The following is a 26,576-nucleotide window of genomic DNA, read 5'->3' on the forward strand; positions in this document are numbered from 1 at the left end:
TGACAACAGACTTGTGCCTTTCCGTGTTCTCAATACGTCTAATAGCCCGATTGAATTGACTGCAGGTGAAAATTTAGCAGAATTTTGTCCTTTGATTGAGTCGTGCTGTCTCGAACCAACATTTGCGGGGCGGTTGGGAATAAGTCACCATCGAACGTTATATCAGATAACATCGAGTCTATAATTGACTCGTCTTTACAAGGGGAAGATAGGGCCAAGCTAAGGAGTTTGTTACTTGAGTTTTCCGACGTTTTTGATGATAATCTAGGGCACACCAACATTTTGACACATGAAATTAACACCGGAAATTTCACACCAATTAAGCAACACCTTCGCCGCATTCCGTTTGCTCATCGTGAGGAATCTGAGCGTCAGATTGCTGAAATGCTCGAAAAAGGCATAATACGCGAGTCGACTAGTCCCTGGTCTAGTCCTATTATATTGGTTAAAAAGAAAGACGGCGAAATGTGCTTCTGTGTCGACTATAAAAACTCAACTCTGTCACTGTTGGCCACGCGCACCCTTTGCCTCGCATTGATGATATTTTGGATTCATTAGGACACGCGCAATATTTTTCAACATTAGACTAAAAAGTGCCTACTGGCAGATTTCTGTGAACGAAAAAAGATCGTCATAAAACTGCTTTTGTCACACAACGCGGTTTATTTGAATTTAAAAATAATGCCGTTTGTGTTGTGTTATCTTGTCTTGATCTAATCTTAGATCATTCGGATTGCAAAGTATATCTTTACTATAAGTTCTGATATTACAAAGAGAAGCTAGCCTATTTATAATACATACAAACCCGAAAGTAACTAGCCGGATGCGAGTTATACAACATCCTCCTTTCTTAAAAGATATATATATATTTTTTCTTTTCCTAAATAATAAAAAAACTTATGATCTAAAATACTTATGCTGAAATTGTCTTTATCAATTGTTCTACTTTATCTAATTTATTCTAATTCTATTTAATGATATTATCTACTTGTATATTAGTCTGTCCGGCTTCTTTACTATGCGACCTGAGCGTGTTCGGATTTCTGGTCCATTTGGCATTTCGACCTGTCTCATTTCACCCTGGTTGCCTCCACAGGCTGCACGATTTATCGGTTCAGGTGTCTTCTGTATATCAGGCTTGATTAACTGTCTATTCCTCCGTAACTGAACTCCGGATCCATCCTCTGTAATATAAGAACGAGGAGTTGGTCCAAAACCAACTACTCTCGCTGGACTCCACGTTTTGTTAACAGGGTCTTGAACTTGTACCGCGTGATTTTGAAAGAGATTTGGCTTCTCCTTCGAATCCCTGTTATATAAATTTACTTGTTTCTTTTGTTGTGTTAATAACAAGTCTCTGGTTTCGTACCGATCGCTTGGTGGATGAATCTTTACTGGTAATGTTGACTTGAACATTCTTCCATTTAGTAGCTCTGCTGGAGATTTGAGTGTTGTACTTAACGGTGTAGAACGTAACGACAGTAATGCAAGACTAGGATCAGCTCCTGATTCCTTGCATTTCAACAGGATCTTCTTCTCAGTTTGGACCTGTCTCTCAATGAAACCATGCCCCTTTGGGTAGTGAGGTGACGAAGTGACTACTTTAAAACCATATCTCTTCGCTAGGTCTTGAAATTGGGCAGAAGTGAGATCCATTATCACAAATGAGCGTTTCTGGTATGCCTTGCTCAGAAAATATCGATCTACCCACATTAACTACAGTGGGTTCTGTTAAATTATTTAATTTCTTCACAAATGGAAATTTCGAGTAATAGTCAGCAATAACAATGTACCAGAAATTATTTACCTTAAACAGTTCTGCGCTCACAGTATGCGATGGTCTTGGCGGTACTTCGCTTGGAATCATGGGTTCCTTTTGCTGTGAATTCTGGAATTTCTTGCAGGCACAACAGGACGCCACCATACTCTCAATCTCTCTATATATACCGGGCCAATAAACGCAGGATTTTGCATGGAGTTTGCACTTCTCCATCCTTTGATGACCACTATGGATTTCTCGCATTATCTTCTGCCGGAGTGATGCTGGAACAATTATTCTACTGCCTAAGAATAGAAGTCCTTCTTGAATAGAAATGTCATCTCGGTTATTCCAGTAAGGCTTTACTGCTTGCTGTATTTTCTTTATGCTATCAGGCCACCCTTGTATAACTTGCTCGCTGAGTATTTGAAGAGTTCCATCTCTAGCAGTTTCTTCTTTTATCTGTTGGAAATTCTACTAGATGATGAATTTTCACACGCATTCCTGGGATTTTGTCTCCATCCCTTGGTGACAGTCTCGATAGTGTATCTGCTATCACCATCTCTTTGTTTGGCTTGTATTTGATGATACAACCGTATGGTTGCAACCGTAGAAGCATTCTTTGAAGTCGAGGAGGTGCCATGTCGAGATTTTTCTGCTGGATCTGTTCCTTAGGACGAGTGTGGAATTTCTCACATCCATATATCACTGCCAATAGCTCACGCTCGATGTTGGCGTACCTACTCTCAGCAGGGGTTAAGGCTTTCGATGCAAACGCAATGGGCTTGTTCTCTTGTAATAGAACGGCTCCCAAGCCTTTACTTGATGCGTCTACTTGTAGCACAACTGACTTGCTTCTATCGTACTAGGAAAGTGTAGTTTCTGTGCTTATTTGACACTTGAGTATGTTAAAAGCTCTTGTATGTGACGGAGACCATTGATAATCAACGTTATCTCGGATTAACTCTCTCAAAGGTGCCGTGTGACTCGCCAAGTTGGGCATAAATGGCGTAATTAGTTGACCATTCCATGGAACGTGTGAAGTTCTTTCTTATCTTTGGGTGGTTCCATGTTCTCTATGGCTATGACCTTCTCTGGATCAGGTTTGACTCCATTCGCGGTGTATACCATACCAAAAAAACTGCATTCAGCGGTCTTGATGATGCATTTCTCTCGGTTGAGTTTGATGCCAGCCGTTCTTGTACGTTCCATTGCATCATGAAGATGTAGATCGTGATTTGACTCACTTGGCCATAGACTGTGATGTCGTCTGCAATCCCAGCAGCACCAAGACAGTTCCGATAGACTTCATCGATCTTGAATTAGAAGACATCTTGGCTCATTCGAAGACCAAACGGCATTCTTGTGTGGTTAGAAATGATGATTCGTCATCTAACTTAACATTCCAGGTATCCATTACGAGCGTCTAATTTGCTGAATATCTTAGCTCCAGCTAACTTTGGGGTGATTTCCTCCAAGGTGGGTGTTGGATAATGGTCCCGCATAATTGCTTCGTTCAGGTCTTTGGGATCCAAACATATACGAAGCCTTCCATTAGGCTTCTCCTTTATAACTATAGAATTTACCCACTCGGTTGGTTTTTTTACCTTTTCTATTACACCGCTCTGATGTAACATATTACAAAGAGAAGCTAGCCTATTTATAATACATACAAACCCGGAAGTAACCGGATGTGAGATATACAACAGTTTGGTCTTCTTAACGCGCCAACAACGTTTCAAAGAGCCATGGATCTTGCCCTTAGTGGTCTTTCTTACGTAATCTGCTTATGCTACTTAGACGATGTCATCGTATTTGGTCGCGATTTTTGTGAACATTACAATCGGCTTAAGACGGTTTTAGAGAGATTGCGTTCCCATGGTCTCCGCGTAAAACTTGAGAAATGTACAATTGGGGCGTGCAAAGTTACATTCTTAGGACATTTAAGCCCCGTTTACACTACACTCGATTTATTGGCACGGCACGGCTAAAATGAGTACCCGTGCCCATTTCATTCGTGCCCGGCCTTTGTTTTGGTAGCCTGAACACTATTAAAATTGAGCACGGGTACCAATTTTAGCCGTGCCGTGCCAATAAATTCAGTGTAGTGTAAACGGGGCTTTAGTTTCCGAAGCTCTTTATATATTATATATAAGCTTATATATAATACAAATTATAGGACTATAACATGCTGAAATTTGAGGGCTTGGAATGTAAGAAAAACAATGCAAATTTTTTTCAAATTTAATAATTAAAAAGTCAAAAGAGATTTTATCCCGTGTACATTATTACTCCGGCGACAGCGACGGAGTTGAAAATTCGCCCTGGTTTTGTTTTTGTTTTTGTGGGTAGCCTGCGCATGCGCGGCTAACCACTATGTAGTCGAAAAACTGTCCGGATGTGTCTGTCTGTCTGTTGCCACATGTTCGGCAATCGTCCGATATACGAGAGATGAACGAGAGATGACGAACGTACTGTTCGTTCTACTTCCGGAAAATTTCATGGCTTTCGGATGAGAGAACCGAACTACGTTAATACGTTTGTCAAATTTAAAGCAAAGGTGAGTACTTTAAAGTTTGTGTATTTTATCTGACATTTGTTATTTTAATTGCTCGTTTTTCTACCCTGGTCGAGGAATTTCGATCGCAATCGGATTATTGGAGCGTAGATATATATTCGGGGCAAACTTGCCTGCACTGACGGTTTGTCAGGCGCTCTACGTGTCGGAGGTGCACGTATCAAAAATCAAAATCAAACAAATAACCTGGAGCCATTGTTGCTCGCACTGCTCGTCATAGAGCAGGGTACTATTCACGTGAAAGGCCACGTATCAAAACTAAACCTAGCCATTGTGCAGGTATTGAAACTAAACCTAGCCATTAGTAACTAAGTTTTTTGTTTGCTCTCTTTTGTATTTTAGTTGCAATACAAATAAGGTATGAGTTGTGAGGAAAGTGTAGCTCATTTGGATGTCAAAAATAATGATATGGAAGAACTTGATTACGTCACAAATGTTGATGAGGAAAAATCTCATGATGCTATAAATGATTGTCAGAAAGAACTCGCTCTTGATGACATAAGTGAAGCTGATGTTGAAGAATTGTTAAAAAATGTAGAAAATGAGAAAACTCCCAAGTTCTCTTCAAATACCATCCAAAATCAGCATTGTAGTCAACAACCATCCACAAGTCAACAAAGCCTATCAAATGACAGCACTGAAATTTCAGGTTACATCCACAACCTCTCCCCAATAAAGAAAGGTAAATACTTTGATTTTCAACTACAAACACAAGAGAGGACAGTTCGTGGTATTTGCTTTTCCCCACCCAAGAGAAAAACATTTGAGCAATTTACCACCACAAACAGTCCTGTGAAAATAAAGAAATTTCGAATTGATACAAAATCTAATGCAGAAGACTATGTGATGGGTCATGATGTAACCATTGAGCAATTTCCCAGCATAAACTTTGACAAACAAGAAATCCCTATCAGCATGAACATTGCAACTGCAAAAAGTGCATGTGTTGGACAGCTTGTTTCGTGGCAAAAGTGGCATTCCTTCACCCACCTAAATCTAATATTGGAACCAAAAACCTAACCCTTCAAGAAGCTGTTCTTGTAGATTCATCCGATACAACAAAATTCATATTATGGCAAAAATATGTAGGTACCTTGCAACAAGGGAGCACCTATACCTTCAATGATGTACGGGTGAAAAAAGATAAATATAATGGGGAAGTACTCCTCAACACAGCAATGTCAGGTAGCTCCATCAAACCTGAAAACCCATTGAAAGATGTGTTGGCTGTTGCTGTAGATTTGCCAACTACCACATGCTCTGTTCAACTGATGGGAGTTGAGAATGTGAGTCCTTACTCATCTTGCTTTAAATGCAAAAAGAAAATTGACAATGGAAACATCCTGTCAAACTCAACAAAGGTAAGATGCCCAAACCCAAAATGCTCCATGTTGCAAAAGAAATCAGCATGTGTACAACACTGGTATGCCCAGGCACTGGTTGAGGAGGTTTCAACGAAGAAAAAGGTTTCTCTCATGTTCTTTGATGATGCAATAATGCAAGCAGTTTTTCTTGCCACTAGTCAATATGATATGGACAAGAAAGATCTTAACAAAGATTTCATTGAGGATAAACTACTTGATCTGCCAGATCATTTTACAGTAACATATAACAAAGAGTCCAAAATTGTTTCAAATGTCTCGCATTAACAACTTTTAAGGACTTATCTGAACAATCTATGTATGTATGATCTATGTATCTGAACAATATTTTAAAGATTTTTGTTCAGTTGAAATGCACGTTTGTTTTAAAGTTTTGTTTCATTGAGGATAAACTACTTGATATGCACATTAACATTTAAGCATAACAATTTTGAAGGACTCATCTATGTATCTGAACAATATTTTAAAGATTTTTGTTTAGTTGAAATGCATTTGGGTTAAAAGTTTTGTTTTTAAAGAATTGTTTTGTTAGTTATGTTCAAATAAAAGCTTCTTTTTAAACTTTGAAGCATTTGGTTATAATAGCTGCATGCCCACAGGCAAAAAATTGACAGCCAGGTGAAATATTGTATTATAATTCATAAAATAGGCCAACTTGGTACTGATACTTCTGATTGTTACTGCCTTTTTCTATATGGTAATGCTTTATTAGTTGTTTAAAATTAACTGACCCCTAATATTGACCAATTTTACTTCCTTGGAAAACTCGCATACAATGTCAATGACATGGCTACATTAAATCATTGCTTTGACTAACATAATTCAACGCTCACCGACCATCGCTTTTTCGAAAACTACGCATTTCCTTTCTTCTGTAACTATACTTTTACATATGTCACCACTCTGTTGTCAAAAATGTACACAACGCAAAAATTATAAGCATTAGTTGATATTTACTTGCCACTATAGCAGCCTGAAGTTTGACATTGAATACAATTTCTTTGCCAAACCATACCTTTATCGCAGCCAATGTTTTGCAAATGTTTTAGAGGCTACCCACGTGTACGCACTGCGTACCTATTTTTTTTATTTTTCGTCGTCGCAAGTCTGTAATGGCGCGAAATACACTAGTATTAAACATGTGTATGTGACCGTATTTATCTACGTCCCAGTCTTATCTCCCAAGAGTTGTGGTGCACAGCTTTGGCTAATTTTCCAATGCGCGATTCGATTTCGCTGGCATGATATGGCAATTCCTCCAAGAGGAACAAATAAACCGTTCTTTTCATGCTGTTCGATTAAGTTTAGATTGAATTGGGGTAAGAATATATTTAATACATGTAGACCCGGTCCTATTTTAATAATATCGCTGCTATTTCGCCGTTTAACAAGATGATGTGGTCGTGTATGGGCGTGTTGACACGTCGCGTAGTTTGCACAGGATCGAAGATTTGATACAACTATATATAAGCGCGAATTCCACAGGCAAACTGTAAGACGAAGCGAATGTATCATGCGGTTTATTTACATTTTTGAACAATTGAACTCAGTTCTATACTGCGATGTGCTTCTGAATTTCGCGATAGAACATTTAGGTTCGCAAGGCATCTAAATGCGAATATGTATGCGAAACAATACGCGAACCGTATTGTTTATGTTCAGAAGCTCTATATTGAAGACTGGCACGTGCGCCGGAGTTAACTCCAGAACGGCGTCTTGTATAAATTTAAATCGGTAAACGCAATATGGTATATATGCACGACATTGTTGAGGCTGGATTTTCTTTTATGGATATAAAGTTACAATAATCTAGATCTATTATACCACAATCAAAAATCATCCACTACAAGCAAATATTGTACGTTATCTTAAGTGATATTATTGGACCATTTTAAAACAATTTTAACGATTTTAAATAAAATAGACATGGTAGTACTTCTATAGCCATAAGGTGGCACCAAGCAGTTTTACGGTAATTTCTCATCCAATTTTTGAGCAAAACAGATTTGTTTTTCGTCATTCGTCACTACATTGTACTGCACGACGCCAGATATTATAATAAGATTGTCCAAAAGTAAATAATCTGCAAAGTTCTCATGCCACCAAGCCCCCACTGTCGTCACACCACTGCCTTGGTAACTTCGTTTCCCTCCTTCGCACTTGTGTTCGTCGCCATTTATATATATACACCTTAAAAAACGCGCATTCACATGTTTCATACAAGAACTAAGTTCTGTCGTGCTATAATAATATCGTTAGCTATTGCCGGGCAAAAAACGAATTCTTATAATAAATATGAGAGTCCTATATAGCTATAATTTTTAAGATATCCATCAAAATAATTAGGATTTTTAAATAATTACAGCTTTAATTAATTGATATAATGTTACATAAGATTATATTTATGTAAAAAATACTTACAAGATGTTACATTACAAAGACTAAGAATGGGATGCTTCATACAGTTTTAACATTATGCACTTAACCAAATTAAAATATCACGTAACTGACTATAAAGGGAGCCAGTCACAGCTGATTTTTTACAAAAGAATGATTGTTATGGCATATACACTTTAAAGCGTAAACAAACGCGTTTGGCACTCAGGAGTAGTGGTAACTTGCAAATGCTATATAATACAGCAAATAATTATTTATTAGCTAGCATACAACAAGTAATAAGCATATACCGTGTTTCTTGCCCACTTTGATCCTTCTGGGAAGTCCAAGTAATATGATACCATTTTTCTTCTTCTACTGTTCCAAATGTTACATCGTTGTTATAATAGCCATGAATCACAGTCTACAGTAAAAGAGTTAGATAAAAACACGGGGTAGACTACCAAAGCTGTTCGATGCAATGCAATCTATTGAGTGTTGCGTTTTAGATGATGCCATTATTTTACAATTTACGCCACAACGTTTCTCAATGCTCAAAGGTTTAATTGCTTTATTAGGAACACACTGGAATTCCTTTTTCTAATCCGTACTATGGAAATGTTCTATTTTATTGACAACCAACATCAAAATAAACTCCTCTCATTTGCTAGAGAAAGGGGCCGTGTGGTTAAGTTTGTGACTGAATCTCTCATCATCTATACGCGTATTGGAAAGTGAGTTAAAAGCACCACATTTTCAATATTGTACGAGTGTTACCTTTTTCGAATGTCGTAGGAGCGGAAGATTATAATCAGTATGAACCCCCCATTCGATGGTATATTTTCAACATATCTCATTTAAATGCATGAAAAAGTATGTGAATATATTTACATTGAATGACATTTCCTGTACAAATTAATAAATTTACATGTATTCCGCTTTAAACAGTTCGACTCCAAACAAAATACACCGTACAGTTTTTCACTTTAAACAGTTTGACTCCATTTTGAAATATTAATTTACGCTTTTTTGTGAGAAGTGAGACATTTGCATGGATTTTAATCTGTGAAATACTTTTTCTGTTCATATATCCATATATAGTATGGAAATAGCATTTAGTATGGGTAGAATATAAGCTCTCATACTTTTCAACTGGCATCCACACTATTTCCGTAATATCGGTTCTGAAAAATTAATTCTTTAGTGAAAAAGGCACGCCACAAATCTTAAACCCACTTTACATCTCTACAGCTAAGTATAATTTCTTCCTAATCTTGACGTTAAGCTCAGTTTTCACGTTTACTGGATAACAATGTTCACTGCGCCTCCGAAATACTTTTTAAAAGATCTTTAAGATCTTTACTGTGAGAAAACACTTAGTTTGAAAGAATTAAGCCATATTGCATAAGTCACACACACCCTATATAGATATTTATTTTCTTATATTCAAACCCGCTACTTCCATTCACCTTTTTATTTCTGGCATCGTCGCTGACTGCGATGCCTAAGTGCAACCCTTTGTTGGCAGATGTTGAACCATGACCCAGCACCCTGACAAACTTCTCATTAGTATTTTTGTACCTTAGTAAAGCCATGACTGACCAGTTGCTATTCCTCCAGAAATCATCAGAGATACCAGAAACATTCAAACGGTTTCCGTTCCCGGGAAACAGCGCGGCTTGTCTCATTACAGCCTCTTTGTAAGTTAGGTTGAAATTATCCGGTGAAATATCTGAAGAAAACAGTAGATGCATGACATTAATTAAGGCAGAAGTATCCGGTTATTCAGACAAAACCTCGCTTTAAAAGACCCAATTCGAAACCAACACTACACAAATTGTAACTTGTAACTGTGTCTCCCCACACGAGAACCGGTCATGTCCCAAAGGCGTGGCACCTGGTGTTCCCAGGGGTGTACGAGGTGGAATGGTGTGGGAGTGTAGCAGTTCTCCTCTCCGCACTTGATTGTTAATGCTCAGGTATTCAAACAAAAGTGTTGGGTAATTTTTTTAACTTATGCTACAAAGCAAAAAACGTTTATGCATTCATCCACTCGTCTTCCGTGGTATGACGTGGTGAAGCAGACGGTAATGGAGAATCGCCTTTAACTCCGGAGAGCTTGCCATGCACGCGCTCTCGTAAAATAATTAAAAACGTTTCTTAACATACGCACAAGTTCATAATATTTAGAAGCGCGTAGCAACTTGAATGTTGTTAGATATTCAGTAGAACTCAAAATACAACTGTTATTGTATAGTACAAAACAAACATTGCGAGACGGGATTTAACGTGGATATAATTTAGGTTCACATTCTTCAGCTATCGTCGTGGTCACATTATCGGATAACGCCTGGGTACGAATTTCGCTGATTGTTTAAAATATATGTCGCGCCAAAAAATGACTGTTAAAAGATACACACCAAGTAGCCGAAGAGTTGCAGTACTAATATATGTATTTTATTGTTAGGGTTTAATCAAATGGCTCCAAAAATATTTAAAGTGGAAGTCAAGTACTTCCTAGGAATCCGTTTTTGCTCAATGGGAGGTCTCCACAAAGCAAAACACAAAATATTTAACGATTTTAAACAATTAAGAGATACAACATAGAGAGGCGAAGCTACATACCCACATTTCCAAGTTTTTCAAATGACGAAATGCCAAAAAGCCTGTGATGGGCTTTTGAAGAAAATTTTCTCAAGTTCAAATGACCCGTTGACACCACGGTCTTTTTCTCTGAGAAAAACGTGGGTACGAGTCTGCACTATAGATTCATTACTTTTTACCTGCTGTAATATTGAAATTGCCTCGGACATTTGGAACACTATTTCCGTTGAATTGAAGCAATATCCACGGTCTGCATTAAGAAAAGCTTTGTAGTTTGTTTCTGGCACGTTTTCACGCCTTGGTTGCCGCAACCTAAAGGAGCTCGTAAGAAAAAGATTGCCATCCTTCAGTCGTGCATAGCTGAAGTCTTCGTGAAGAATATCGCAGAACACATAAGTTGAGCGGTTACATCTATATATTGTACAGTAAAATAGAAATTCAACTTATCGTCAGTATGGAATGTTAGTGATTACATTATTAAAGACTTTTCACACGATCTAATTTCGTTGGACCCAAGGGACGACAGGCACATGGTAATTTCTTGCCTCGGCAATAAAAGGGATATTTTCTGAAAGAGCTTACTAAAATAAGTAAAACTGCTGAGTTTGGCTGCGAATTGTTGTAAGTTACGAAAAATATAGCCATGCAAAGTTCACATATCTTGTTTACTTTTGTATTACGACCCTAAGTGTGTAACTAATTTAGCTACACATTTCCGCGCGTAATACAAAAGAATACAAAATTTGCGAACTTCGCATGGCTATATTTTTCGTACAAAATTTCGAAGCCAAACTTTTCATTCGCACATTGCACTAATTTAAGTAAGATCTTTCTAGCTGCGATGACTATTTTTCCCACTAAATGATGATATTAGTGGAAAGGTTAATTGTCGAAAATAAATTTGAATAATGAAAGTATAATCACCACACAAAAATTAAATTCACGACACTGTGGTCTAGTGTCCTCATCAGGGGTGGGGTGACAGTGAGGTTGGTCTTCTTACAAAAACGTACGTAATTTGAACATCCGCGTGTCAAAACAATTTTTAAGGATTTGCTTATTAAGCAAAATCCTTTATGCAGGGCTTCCATAATTTATTTGCATATTGCTCTCCTCACACAGGGATGGGATTGGTGAGCAGAGAGAAACAAAGAACTTTTGAAAAGAATGTATAATTTATGCAATTAATTATGACCCTCTCCCCCATAGTGGAGCACTTTTCTAAGGAAATTTCCTTAGAAATGGAAACCCTGCCTTTATGTCATCGCCTGTGTAAGATAGATAGATAGATAGATAGTAAGAATGTGACGTAACTACGATATCTTCCGAGGACTCAAAAAATCGCGAACCGTCGGAAACTATTATCCGCCATTACCGTTGAATAAGTTTGTGAATATTTGCGATCTTTTGGGCAAAAAAATACCGCTTATTTTCGTAAATGCACGAACAACTAAAGATTTAGCCAAATTTTTTAGAGCTAAGCGAGCGGATAAATGGCTATTTTGTGCTGGGAATACATGTGCGAAAGGTCCTAAAAGCCAAATTCGCTAAACCAAAGGAGCGGGATTTTATACAAAATTGAAGGTGGTGTCTCCACTTAATAATTCCATTTTTCACTCATGGAACTTTAGAAAATGTAATTGCTGGTAGCGGAAGCATTGAAGCAATTTCGTCGTGCGTTTATCAATACACACTGCGTTTGTCTTTAAAAACGCTAAAATATCTTCAACAATTTTAATATAACTGAAGAATACAAGCAGGTTAAACGTTGAGGAAATGGCTTTAAATGTGCGGGAATTGGTTTTATTTAAGAATTAAAAAACGAGTCGCGTGCCTTTATGGTGTAATAATGCACGATAGGGGAATGTTGGGAGAATACGAGAGAAGCTTGTAAAACACGAGGCGCAGCTCACTCTCGTCGTATATGGTCGATAGCCAATTCGGCGCTACGCGCCTCGTCGGCTATCAGCTCATATACGACTCGAGTTCGCAGAATAACTGTTAAATGATAACCACGTTGTGCATAACTGGTCATGTTTCCAGCTATTATTTGGTGGAGAGACTCTATAAATTATCGATTTCGCTTCACTGAAAGAAAGAACGAATTTTAAAGGCAATTAAATAATTTCTTTTCACTGGCTTAGACAATCAACCTCTTTCAAATATAAATTAATTGTCACGTTGGGCTTCCTTGTCCGAACAATAGGGAGATTTAGCACGAGGACATGAACGTCAAAGAGGACGTGTAAATGGTGAATAACTGGAGTTCACGATGGATTCGCTATTTTCTCATCGTCTTTGACGTTCACCTGCTTGTGTTAAATCTCCCAATTAACTAACTATCACTATCAGTGTGTGTAATTTTTAAATTCCGTATTTAGGAACCGCAGAGGCCACGTCTTCAACATCAAATAAATATTTTTAACGAGGGGTTAACCAGACTAGAAAAGGGTATGCATTTTCTATCGACCCCGTATTTCCTCCGACCCCGCATTTTCTGTTGAATTTGTGATAAATTTATAGACCAAAAAAAGGAAAAACACTTTGAGTAAAATTTATGTATTTTAACAGAAAACAAAACTGTTTTGCGAACGCACAAAAGGAGCCCGCGATTAATGTACCAAAGTACTTTATGTTAATATCAATAAATGTTAACGTCACTATTGAGTGCTATTTACAACATTTTCTACTGACCCCGCATTTTCTACCGACCACGCATTTTCTACTGGCCCCGCATTCCGCATCACGCGCCCCGCATATTCTACTAAACCGAAATAAACAAGCTGAATTTTACTAAATGTGTCAATCATCTGCGTTAATTAATAAAACTAGCAAAGTGAGAGAAAGACACTGTTATGATTTTAATATCAATCCAACAAATAAACTTTAAATAATAGTAAAACGAGAGATAAATTACAACAAACGTTCTTGTAAGCATGGCAAAATCCCACGAATAATCAAACCGTTCACTTCCGGTTATTTAAACAATAGACCTAGGAACGTCATATTATCTCTATAACCTATCTATATAACCTATATAACACCTCCCTCACAGCTTCGAAGCTATGAAGGAGCGGATTGTTTCTTAGCCTTCAGTCGTTCTGAACGTCTGGGCAGATCTCTACCATTGTTCGTAGTAGATAGATGTACAGGATTGTCCTTCTTTCCGGCCGTAGAGGACTTTCTCTCACGGGACATCACTGGATTCTGATTCACTATTTTCTCGGCAATTGCTTCTCTGGGCTGTTCTGCAGGCTCAGCATCTTCGTCCGGGTTTACGTACCACGGTCGAAGCTGCTCTACATGTCTGCGCCATACGAGACCTTTAGGCTGCACTCGAACATTAACGCTGCGTGTTCCAAATACTTTAACCACAATTGCGGGAACCCAACGCGCTTCTTTCTCTCGCCTTGGGCCATAATATAAAGCATAACATCTCGTACCCACTTCATACTTTGGTGTTGCTCGGATTTGGGTAACTTCGGCTGGTTTCTCGGCTTCTTGAGACTTCGTTGCCTGCTTTGCTTGTTTACCCTGAGCTGCATGTGCGTGTGACGGAAGAAGAGTATCAATCTTGCAACGAATCTGCCGACCATTTAGCAGTTCGCTTGGTGAATATCCCAACTCCAACGGCGTACGTCTGTACTGCATCAGAAATTCTTGCAAGGCAGCTTTAGGTGGTTTCGAAGACTTCCTCATGGATTGTTTAGCTGTCTGGATCAGACGTTCTGCAGCCCCATTGGTTGCTGGGTGGTAGGGTGCTCCTGTGAGATGCACAATACCTCGCTCTTGGCACCACTCCCGAAATTCTGCTGACTTGAAAGCTGTTGCGTTATCTGATACAATTGTGTGAGGATAACCGAAATGGGCGAAATCCTCCTCTAGCAGCTCTGTCGTTGCCTTTGTCGACACGGACGTTGTTGGATGAATACACGGGTATTTAGAGTATGCATCTACCATCACCAACCAGTTTGACCCAAGAAAATTGATGGCATGATCAATGTGTACTCTGCTCCAAGGTCGCTCGGGAAGCATCCATGGATGGTTGGCTGATTTCTCGGGCTTGTTTTGATGTTCCACGCATGGTTGGCACTGTCTGCCTTGTTCTCGTATGTCCTCATCAATGCGTGGCAAGTAGACGGCTGTACGAGCTAGTTGCTTCATTTGTTGTATACCACAATAGCCAATGTGTAGTAGCTTTAGCACTTGTCGCTGCAGACTCCGTGGTATCACCACTCTTGAACCATATATGAGGCAACCATTCACCACGGATAGAGAATCAGCGGCTTTTTGGAAATCTTTTACTGAATAGCCATGACTTGTATCTTCTAACAGCTTATTGTTAGTTGGCCAACCTTCTCGAACGTATCGCATAACATTTGCTAGGACGGGATCTTTTGCTGATTCTTTCTTCACCAAATCGGCGTCAAGTGGTTTCATTTTTTGACTAATCATCTTAATCGTGCACACCACGTCTGTATCATCTGATCCTTCTTCCCTGTCGAACTCATCATCAGGACCTACTGGGAGTCTGCTCAAGGCATCGGCGTTCCCATGTTCTGTTGTCTTGCGATATTCAATAGTGTACCCACTGTACTGGGACAACATCAACGCCCATCGCGCCAATCGGTTAGCCGCCATAACAGGAATAGGTTTGTTCGGACCAAACAATGCTTCAAGTGGCTTATGATCCGTGACAAGAATAAATTTTCTGCCGTAGAGAAACTGGTGAAACTTTTTAAGTCCATAGACAATAGCTAGGGCCTCTTTCTGAATTTGACTATAACGTCGCTGAGCATCTGTATGCGTTTTTGAAACGTTCGCGATTGGTCTCTCGTCTCCATCCGGATAACGGTGAAAAAGAACTGCACCCACTCCGACATTTGATGCATCGCAAGATAGACCAATCTCAAGGGAGGGATCATAGTGCACTAGTACAGTGTCTTCACAAAGCATACTCTTGAGTGTGTCGAACGCATTTTGCTGCTGCTCTCCCCAACACCATGGTTCCCCTTTACGTCGTAATTTTTTCAGTGGTTTCAAGACCGTGGACAGGTTTGGAAGAAACTTTGAGTAGAACTGTACGGAACCAAGGAATGAAGACAAACTTGAAACATCGATAGGAGGCATCTTCTTGATTGCGTCGACTTTCGGGCCCTTAGCAATACCTTCGTTGGAGAGGGTATGACCCAAATATTCCACCACTGGTTGAGCAAAAGAACATTTTTCTAACCGACACCGTAGACCTTTGTCGCTTAGTCGCTTAAGTAACGCTCGAAGATTTCCCAAATGTTCCTGTGCTGTAGCACCGCTAACCAAATATCATCTAAATACACTGCTACCCCTTTGAGGTCAGCCGTCAACTGTTCCATTATCTCTTGAAAGTAACCAGGGGCCGATTTAATACCAAATGGTAATCTCTTCTGCAGAAGGACTCCACGGTGGGTGCTGAGAGCAAGTTTCTTCTGACTTTCGGGAGTCAGCTTCACTTGGTTGTATGCATCCGCTAGATCAATTTTGTGAAACCATATCCACCCCCAAGTTTTCGCATCAAATCCTCAGGTAGAGGGAGTACTTGGCGATGGTCCTCCAATTGAGGGTTGACAGTAACCGAGTGTAGTCGCCACAAACACGAATATTGGCTCTGGTTTGGCCAGGTAACACTGCTTTTCGAATGGGTACCACTGGAGTACCATATTCGCAGAAAGGGGTTGGTTCCCACACGCCTTTACGAATTCCTATCTCTAATGCCCGATTAAGATCTTCTTGCATTGCTAAAGGAACTGAACGTGGTTTACAGAAAACTGGTTTAGCATCTGACTTGAACGTGATATCTAGTTCAAAATCGTTTAGGCATCCGAGTTCTGGTTTGAAAATATCAGAAAATTCATCACAGAGCTGACGGCATGCCTTTTGAAAGGTATTATCAGTATGTAAATGGTCAAACACAGCGTGCACTTCTCTCGCTAGTGAAGACTCTCCGGATATCAACGAATTTAGATCGACAACCATCTTTTGGATGCCATGTCGTCCTAGCAGGTTAAGTCCTTGCACTTCTGTGACATTGAAATTAAGAGGTTGACGTATCACTCCGTGTTTATTATGAATTTTAACATCAACTTCAAAAGAGCCAAGGACTGGTAATGGTTGTTTATTAGCAACTTCGTATACGACATCCACTGCTGTAAGGTCTGGTTTGCCGAGCTTCTTCCATACCTCTACTGAACAAAAATTATCGCCAGCACCAGTGTCGACTTCAAAATTGAACTTTTGCCCCTTTAAATCTATGGGCTGAATTAGCTGGCGCACTTGCTTTTGAATCTTGACTGTGTTCAGTCGCTGGGTAATAACTTTCAGTTGTTCACGGGCTTCCAGTCTCTTTTTTGAATTGCACACAGCTTGGAGGTGGCCTTTCTTGTGGCAAAAATGGCACTCCGTCTCTTTAAATTTGCATTTCGTTGCCAAATGACCTTTTTTGCCACAGCGAAAACATACTGCCTTTTCCTCCTTACCACTTTTCTTTTGGTTTCTTGCGTCATCGTGATACTTTGTCGACGTTTGTCGCACTTGATTCACCCCTTGACCCGAACCCTTGATTCCGAAGGTAGTTTCTTTAGCAACTTTCGCCGCCTCTTCAATTTCCGTGGCAACTGAAACAGCCTTCGCAAAATTGAGCTCCTGGTCTTTCATTTTGAAAAACGCTTTAAGTACTGCTTCGTTGCTTACTGAACACATAAATCTTGTACGTAGGGCTTCGTCTTGGGGATCCCTAATTTCAGCAAAATTGCATCTGGCCGCATCATGCCGAATTCGAGCAGCCAACTCTTGAATAGTTTCTCCCGGTTTACGTTTCATCTCGGACCAAAACTTAAAACGTTCGCGTACCACAAATAATGTGGGGTCGAACTGTGCTCTCATAAATTCAATTATTTCCTCCATAGTCAAATCATTAACTTCTTTTGGTGGCTGTTGTTGCGACGCCAAATTGCTCAGTAGTTTGTAGGTCACGGACGTTTGATTCGTAAGGAAAATTTTCGCCTGTTTATCCGTTGCTACAGAATTCGCCGCTACGAACGTTTGAAAACGGGCTAGATAGTCTTTCCACAGCTCTTATGTCGGGTTAAACGGCGAGAATGTAGGAATGCTCGTCGAACTAGCCACGGGTACCTTTATACCTGCCTTAAGGGTTCCAAGAAGAGCGTTATTTTGTTCTTGAAGTACTTTAACCAAATCTGCAAGTTCAGCCATTTTGAAAAGTGTCGAATTGTCTTGAACTCAATTCTCAATTCAACAGCAATTAATTGCACGAAATCTTCAGAAAAAAGTAAAATATCCCATTCTCGTCGCCAACTTTGTTATGATTTTAAGATCAATCAAACAAATAAACTTTAAATAATAGTAAAACGAAAGATAAATTACAACAAGCGTTCTTGTAAGCATGTCAAAATCCCACGAATAAGTTCACTTCCGGTTATTTAAACAATAGACCTGGGAACGTCATGTTATTTCTATAACCTATGTATATAACTTATATAACACATCGAATGCAAATTCAGCAGTTAGCGATACGGGATTTAAACTGATGGATTATTAATATGTCAACAGCTGACAAACGGATTCAATACCCTTGTCCTCTGTCATTATGAATTCTGATACATCAGCATTTGGGAGCCGTATGTGAGTATCGAAATTCAGGTTAGATGTATGGTTATAATAACGAAGCTATATTTCATATTAGTTCCCTGCAGGCTCCAGATTAGTATATTCTTTTATAATATTATTAATATTAGTAATGTAATTATAAAACTTTGTATCGTGTTGCTGTTTCATGGAGAGTACATGTAAATCTCTCCATCCAAAATCCAGACAACAACCTTGAACTCGTAAATTTTTATATATTCGAAACGGTTCAACTACATAAGTTCATAAAACATTACATATTTACATAAGCTAACTATATTAAATAATCAACAACAAGGTTGGTAAAAGGTTAAAAGAAAGTAGACTTACAGTTATAGTTACTGTCCGGTAGAAATTTGAGTGTTCACGATCAAGTAAACTATATTCGACAGATGCACGCAGAAATATGGTTCAGCTCTATTCCGTAGATATCATAGCAAATATTATGGCCTTTAGAGTTGATAGCTAGCATTTTTATTAGACGGATTTGCATGACAATAGTACCCAATTGATTATATAATTACTGTACATAGATTTCCGGTTTGAATTTAATGCTACATGTGATGTGAACATTTTACCTTCCTTTTCAACATTTTAAAGAGCATCGATTAATATACCCATAAGACTTTGTACCGTGTTTGTTTCATGGAGAGTACATTTGAACATTTTCGGTTTCTTTTCAAGATTTTAAATAACATCAATTAATATAACTATAAGGCCTGTTTTTCACTTCAACCGTATCGTAGCGTATTTCTTTGTTTCCGGAGTATTCGACCAGAACAAATGACTTTAAAGCCCCATTTACACTACACTGGATTTATTGGCACGGCACGGCTAAAATGGGTACCCGTGCCAATTCATTTGTGCCCGGCCTTTGTTTTGGTAGCCTGAGCACTAGTAAAATTGAGCACGGGTACCCATTTTAGCCGTGCCGTGCCGATAAATTAACTGTAGTGTAAACGGGGTTTAAAACAATGAGATACGCTACGTTTCGCTACGATACGGTTGAAGTGGAAAACAGCCTTAAGACTTTGTATCCTGTTCACGTGTTGCTGTTTCATGGTGAGTACATTTGAACATTTTCCCTTCCTTTTCAAGATTTAAAGAACATCAATTAAATTAATATAACATCAATTAATATATAAGACATGAACCAGAAATAATTTCTTGAGAGCAGTTAGAACAAAACATTTATGCTTCAATAGCCCTTATAATATTTTATAAAGTCCGTTAACGTGGCCTGGGCTGGAAAAATGGAACGTCCGACATGCCGAGAACTTCATGTCATACCAATATAGCGTTCTACATGGCGTCATGTATCCGCCAAAATTCAACTTCGTTATTTTATGTTGAACATTCTTTGTTTTATTGGACTTTTTATATTCTGCATTTAAGTTTGTGTATTACCTTCATCTTTGTGTTTTTTAAATTCAAGTTTGTGTCGGTTTTACATCCAAGTTTGTGTTTTGCATTCGAGTTTTCGCATTTTACATTCAAGTTTGCATTGTACATTCAAGTTTGTATTTTATCCAACCGCAATCCAATAGCTAAACGGTTTCGCGGGCGCAAGTATGGCGGGCGTGCCAGTGAACTCAATTTCCTCTATTTCGATCACTGATTTCGATTCAATGATTTCGATAGAGGTGGTATTTCGAAATGGTTAGTGCGCGTGTGTTTCTCATTGAACTGTAGGTAAAGTCGTTTGTTTATAGTTCATTGGTGTGTTCTCAGTGCGCCGGTGTGTCATATAAAAAAACCAAAATTAAAATACAATAGTGAATTTTGTGTTACTCCACAGCTGAACTATGGAGGAAGTACGGTATTTACTTAATGACGTTTTTAATGCAATAGATAGATATGAGGCCTCTGGTGATGTTTGCACCGATTTTCAACTGATTATTGTAAAGTTGGATTATGTCTAACGCCCGCGCCCGCGAAACCGGTTAGCTATTGGATTGCGGTTGGATAAAATACAAACTTGAATGTACAATGCAAACTTGAATGTAAAATGCGAAAGCTCGAATGCAAAATACAAACTTGAATGTAAAACCGACACAAACATGAATTTAAAATACAAAGATGACTGCAATACACAAACTTGAATGCAGAATACAAAAAGTCCAATAAAACAAAGAATATGCTCAACATAAAATAACGAAGTTGAATTTTGGCGGATATATGACGCCATAGTTCTAGGCTCCTTGCTATATTGTCAGTCTTATTACTGTTTAATAATATTTGCATCTGTACTGTTCCTACTTGCATCTGGGCTGTTAATACTTGCGTGTGTACAGTTTTTTAGTTGAACCTGTACTGTTCTGTCTTACATCTGTACTGTTCTTTCTTGCATCTGTACAGTTCTTACTTGCATGTGTGCTGTTCTTACTTGCGTCTGTGCGGTTCTTGCTGGCTTAATAATTTAAAAAACAACAAAAAAAAAAAAAAGAAACCGAGGTGAATTTGCAACTCCGTCGCTTATGCCGGAGTAACAAGAGATAAAAATTAAGTTATCTTTCAATAATTAGCAAAACTACCTATTTACATATGATATCAATATATTACATATATTAAATTAAATCCTGAATTAAATATCCTATGCATATATAAAATCATTTTTATTGTGTATAATATAAGAAATCATTAGTAAACGCCGACCGCTTCAGAAAATTTCCTCCGAGGCCCGAAAGCGTTAAAAAAGTTGTGTGTATATATATATATATATATATATATACCGAGAATAATCACAAAACGTACATATATATAGCCATACAACATACTAAACTCGAACGTTTCAGAGTAAATGAATAACTACAGTATGATAGTGTAAGCATCGATATAAGAAAGATACTAGGCGTAACGAAAGCGAAAACGTATAAAAGACTCTCTTCCATGTGAAGTTCCTAAACTTCGAATCAGACCCTGTTGGCTCATATGTACGGCATCATTTGGATCGAATTAAATTAAGAAACAATATAGGTGTTTATAAATAAAGGCTAAACTAAATAAAGGCTAGATTATGGAAATGCATTAATTATACTAAAGATATCAAAGCTTTTATAACTCAGATTCTGCACATCTGCCCTCGTTTGTTTCACTCCAGGCAAGTTTCAGCATCGGATGAGCTTTAACTGTGCGATTCTCATCGACAACCTGATTATTCCGCTCATCTACACGTCTCCTAAAATATTTGCGACAAAAAATGCGAACACAAAGAGAAATACAAGCGCACAGCCTGTAGAGAACAGTGCAATTGTCACTGGTTGTTTGTACCAACTTGGTAATGGTAACGCTGAAGGTATGTCTTTTTTCGTACCTATTGCCGTGGGCTTACCTACAAAGTATGAATCACAGTATAGGACAAGGGAAATGTTTGCTGAATGAAAATGTAAGAAAATATGCCAAATATTTCTTGGCAACTTGTAGGCTTTTTAGAAATTTGGCAGCTGAATTTTATTAAAAGGTAAAAACTTATAGGGTGAAATATTTGGTTTACCTGTAACGGTTGTTGACACATTTCCATATACATTCACATTGATTTTAATTTCCGTTGAACATTTTGGTAAACCCATATCATACGCAACAATGAACAAACTATATTCACGAACGCTTAACTCTTTAGCCACGATCACACTACCGTTTAATTCTTCGATTTTAAAATCACCGCTATGAGTCGATAAAGTGTATTTTACTTGACTATTAACGCCACTGTCAGCATCTGTTGCATATACTTCTGTCAATAATGTTCCAGGATGGGATTTTGCAGTTAAATTGAACAACCTTTTTGAAGGCGACTTGAAGATTGGGCAATTGTCGTTTGTGTCTTCGATTACGACATGGACAGAGGCTAAAGCCGTCTTTTCGGTGGATAACCATTGTCAGAAACTTGGACGTTTAAAGTGAAAAACTGAGGTCCGACACTCTCATAGTCAAAAACTGAAGACGTAAAAATTTCACCAGACCTACTATCGATTCCAAACAATGGTTTCGGGATTTCAAACGTTGGTTTCTGCTTCAGACGATTATCCATTAATATATAGAACATTTGTTCTTTTTGACCAGTATCTGCATCTTTTGCTTGTACTCTAATGACTTTCGTTCCAATCGGACTATTTTCTAGCAACGATACATTGTACAGTGTCTCATTGAACGTTGGAGCGTGTAGGTTAACTTTTGCGATGAGGTTACAGTTGGCCCCTTCCCATCCAGGATAACACAGGCAGGTATCCAGCGAAACGCAAATTCCCTGGTTATTGCAGTGGTTTACTTTGGAACAGTCACCAAGATTACACGCTGATCCTTGCCACAGAGGATCGCAGACGCAGTTATCATAACCTGTGCAATTTCCGTGTCCTGTGAATAATATTTGAATGGCAATCCATTTGCTTCGGTATCACTTTTTTGACAATTGAGATCAAAATTACTTTAATTAACGTTGCTCTATTAACTTGTTTGAAACAACTTATTAGAAGTATTCTCTGTCAGAAACAAGTAGTTGGAAAACTTGGTGTTTCACCTATGAACTGCTAGTACTAGATACCAAAAGCTGCTAGTACTAGATACCAAAGTCATTTTCGCTTGACTTATTCAATTATGAAACGTTAGAAATTATCTATTTTTACTCCTCTTACCTGAACAATAATTGACACCTTCGCACGAAGGAATCGAACAGTTAGCTCCACCATAACCTATATCACACTGGCAAAGGTTAGCCTCTACACATTTGCCGTGATCAGAGCAGTTATTAACGGAAGAACACGAAGGAATACTACAGTCTAATCCCCTGAAACCGTTATAGCATCTAAAACGTAGAATCAGGAAAATAAAAACAGTTAATGATGCAATTTTAGGATAACAAGAGAGGGGGAGGAAATTCATAAAACGCCTTACACTTCCGAGGTAATTCTGCACGCTTATTAAAAAACGTAGGGGATTTGGATGCCGATTTACGGTTCATTCAAACATTTTAGAGCTAGGGAGGGGTTGCATTCGTTGTTTTGATTCCTGATTATTACATATTTTTAAGGTAATATACTGAGTGGAATGGATTTAATATATTGAACACGAGAGATGTCTGAAAATATAAGATTGAGATGCTGAGGCGAATGCAGATGAAGCTATCACACTTCCAGTTATGACTCGCGTATTCTACTATGTAAATGCAACGGATCATGATTTATCAGTTTTTGAGCATAAAATTATATCAATTACCTGCACGTCGTGTTTTCGCCAGACTTCTCTTGCGTACAAGCGCCAGTTCCGCTGCAATTTCTAAGCCCGCATTCTGCTATGTTTGTGCAGTTGGAGCCAGAGAACCCTGGGTAACAGCGGCAGACGTTCGACGCAATGCATTCACCTTGACCAGAGCAATTACCCACTTCTGCACAGTCAGCAAGGGCACAACTCACCCCAGTCCATCCGGAATCACACACGCACACATCCACATCAACACATTGGCCATGCCCTTTAGGATTTTTAGAATATATTTAGAATATTTTAGAAGATTTTATGTGCATTAACTGGGAGTCCCCATAGCATGGAAGACAAGTCACCAAATCCGAGTTTATTAAATTCAAACGAAATTTTAAATGTCAAGTGTTTCAACAGACTTTTCAAGTTCAAAACTTCAAAAATATAAAATTAATATACACAATGCACAATGTGCATTTTAAACATGCGATGAAAAATGGACATGACAATGTGTTATTTTCTGATAACATGAAAAATTGACTGCAATACTATTATACACTATGGAAAACCTTCCTCCAAGAATTTAATTATTCGCTTTTTATTCGCTTCAAATAATGACCAATCGCTTCTAAAGCCATGTTTTTAAAATCATTGCAGCTTTTGGCAGACATTGAACTAAATCAAACTATCATTCCGAGTTCAATTTTGTAATCAACGAAGGCGGAACGTTTTAATATCTCGTCTTTTGCATGACGTTCAGTATCTGGACTGTGACCACTTGCCTTTATTTCATGTCGGCATGCCTATTTCAGTATATTTGTAGCAATGAATTTAAAAATATTCCCGACGAGACTTCATGGCCAAAATCTTGATAGCATTTTACTATGCTTCGTGTACAGTCAGTACAGACAACTTTAAAGCCCCCACCTTGTAGGTAAGCAGATGAACATACCTGTCAGATGTTATTATGAACAAAAAGTGTTCAAAATCAATACAATTACCTGAGCAATAATCCAAAGTTGAACAAGAGTGCAAAGTGCAGTTCCTACCAGTCCACTCTCTGTTACATTTACAAACGTCATAATCGACACAAATACCTTTTCCAGAACAATCAGATACGTTGGAACAGGTAGGAATAATGCTACAATTTCGACCTAGCGCGAAAAAAACTGTTTCAGTGAGTGGATAACTCTTGCATTGCGAAACAATCGCAGCAGTTTAGTCGAAATGGTGATTGATACTAATGACTTTCATCATATCATTTTTGAGAGCTTTTTTCCCACGATGGACAGCGGCAGGTGACGATATGCTTATCTGGTTTATCTTACCAATAAATCCGTCATTACATCGACAAAGATTCGTTTTCTGGCAAACTCCTTGCTTAATACTTGTACAATTCCCGACGTTATAACATGTTGCTAAAGTAAACGATTCAATAGAGTATATAATGCATTCTGTGTAAATGTACATCTGCCATCTTTTTGTCAAAGTGAATTATTATCTGGAGAGTAAGATTATCATTGTGAAACAATGTTGGATTTCTTGAAACTCCCTACCTTTCACATTACAAGTATGTCCTTCCCAGCCATCTTTACATTGACAAAATCCTTTCACACATTCTCCGTTCGTTATATCGCAGATCGAACAATTCCCTCGAATTTGAAAGATCACTTGTTATTGGTCCGATTTATATACTAGAGACGTATCATCCGTCAAGATCTAGACGAGCTTGGGCAAGCGAAACATAGTTCGTCTTCTACAGTCGTCTGTGTTTGAACATGGGCAAACATGCAGGCGGATCATCCGTCAACACGAACTATCCGCATTATAGTTCATCTTTTAGATGATTTTGATTTAGTAGTTTGTCTTAAAGCAACACACGTCTGTTAGTATAAATACGTGGAAATTCGTCTGTTCGTAGTTCGTCCCCACCTCATAAATAATTTCCCAAATCCCGTGTACTTTCTAAACGTGGGATTATATGTTCTGTTTGACATATTCTTTATAACTTGATGTTACTTGTCCAATCAGTGCTACAATCCTCACTATTTTTATATATAGGCAAATAAGCTCAATTTATACTAGAGACGGATCATCCGTCTAGACGAGCTTGGGTAAGCGAAATATAGTTTTGCGGCAGGGGTTCATGCGAGTAATTTGCATGGATTACCTATCTCACAACTTTTTCCAGACCATCCTGCCATACAAACACAAGTAGAATTCACGCATCTTCCCTTGCCGGAACACTGATTGGGACATTCTGTCAATAACAATGTCGATAACAATTTCAATAACAATGTGAAATTTCTGCTTTTCATGGATTCATGAGTCACTTTAAGCGTTTTTAAACACATCGAGCAGAACCCCAAGTGCACGCCAACATGGCCGAACGATGGACGGAGTATCTAAATAGCGCGCAAGTTGGTGCCTGAATACTGGGTTAAACTTTCATAGTATATAGTTCTTTAGCTCTTTATACGATATTAATCTTGCAATCCTATATTTACCTAGTAAACTCTAGTAACCTAGTGCATGAGCGTAGGAAGCGGGTGGGCCGCGACTTCCCCCAATAATATATATGCATGGGAGCCGAAATATCTTTCGCCCCCCTCCCCCCCAAAAAAAAAATACAGTGCTTTTAAAAAAAAACGCTTTGCAATTCAAACTGAGTGTTGGAAATTGTATATAGGTTGTAGTAACAAACACATGTAGATGTGATCAAAACTTTCATGCATAAAAGTTTTCATTCATCACAATACTTATAGTTATGAGTTTGGGTTTCATACATTAAAGCGTTCAATAGCGGCAATTCCTTCGCCAAATGTTATCACCTACGCAATTCCTCTCACAACAACTTAAAAAGCAAGGATCTATAGAGCAATGAATTTCGAAAATTTTCTCGCCTCGTGAACGTGCCCCCCACTTTTGAATATATTACTACATCCCTGCATGACCTAGAAAACTATTCTTAATCAGGCAAACCACTTTTGTACTGGGAACGAAGTTGTCG

General features: G+C 38.4%; 3 protein-coding genes across 3 annotated transcripts; all 3 read right to left on the reverse strand.

The window, feature by feature from the left end:
- Positions 1 to 13,762: 13,762 nt before the first annotated feature.
- LOC114542788 (uncharacterized protein K02A2.6-like) lies at positions 13,763 to 15,655 on the reverse strand. Its single transcript, XM_028562236.1, has one exon. It carries the CDS (start codon positions 15,653 to 15,655, stop codon positions 13,763 to 13,765), a length of 1,893 nt encoding a protein of 630 aa, XP_028418037.1.
- Positions 15,656 to 16,249: 594 nt separating this feature from the next.
- On the reverse strand, positions 16,250 to 17,554 carry LOC114542789 (uncharacterized protein K02A2.6-like). The gene has a single exon (XM_028562237.1). It carries the CDS (start codon positions 17,552 to 17,554, stop codon positions 16,250 to 16,252), a length of 1,305 nt encoding a protein of 434 aa, XP_028418038.1.
- A 4,669-nt stretch (positions 17,555 to 22,223) lies between these two features.
- LOC114542790 (tenascin-like) lies at positions 22,224 to 25,826 on the reverse strand (the record flags this gene model as incomplete). The annotated part of the gene is made up of 7 exons (XM_028562238.1): positions 22,224 to 22,729; positions 23,008 to 23,177; positions 23,588 to 23,840; positions 24,568 to 24,720; positions 24,895 to 24,984; positions 25,123 to 25,218; positions 25,737 to 25,826. Coding segments are annotated over 7 exons (1,358 nt in total), but the record flags the coding sequence as incomplete, so codon positions are not given.
- Between the last annotated feature and the right edge of the window lie 750 nt (positions 25,827 to 26,576).

Source organism: Dendronephthya gigantea, unplaced genomic scaffold (genome assembly GCF_004324835.1).
Source record: "Dendronephthya gigantea isolate DGI-Jeju-01 unplaced genomic scaffold, DenGig_1.0 000399F, whole genome shotgun sequence".
Classification (NCBI taxonomy): domain Eukaryota; kingdom Metazoa; phylum Cnidaria; class Anthozoa; order Malacalcyonacea; family Nephtheidae; genus Dendronephthya; species Dendronephthya gigantea.

Coding starts and splice junctions, on each gene's coding strand:
- LOC114542788 (XM_028562236.1), bottom strand. CDS start 15,655: ATGCTTTGTGAAGACACTGTACTAGTGCACTATGATCCCTCCCTTGAG.
- LOC114542789 (XM_028562237.1), bottom strand. CDS start 17,554: ATGAAACGTAAACCGGGAGAAACTATTCAAGAGTTGGCTGCTCGAATT.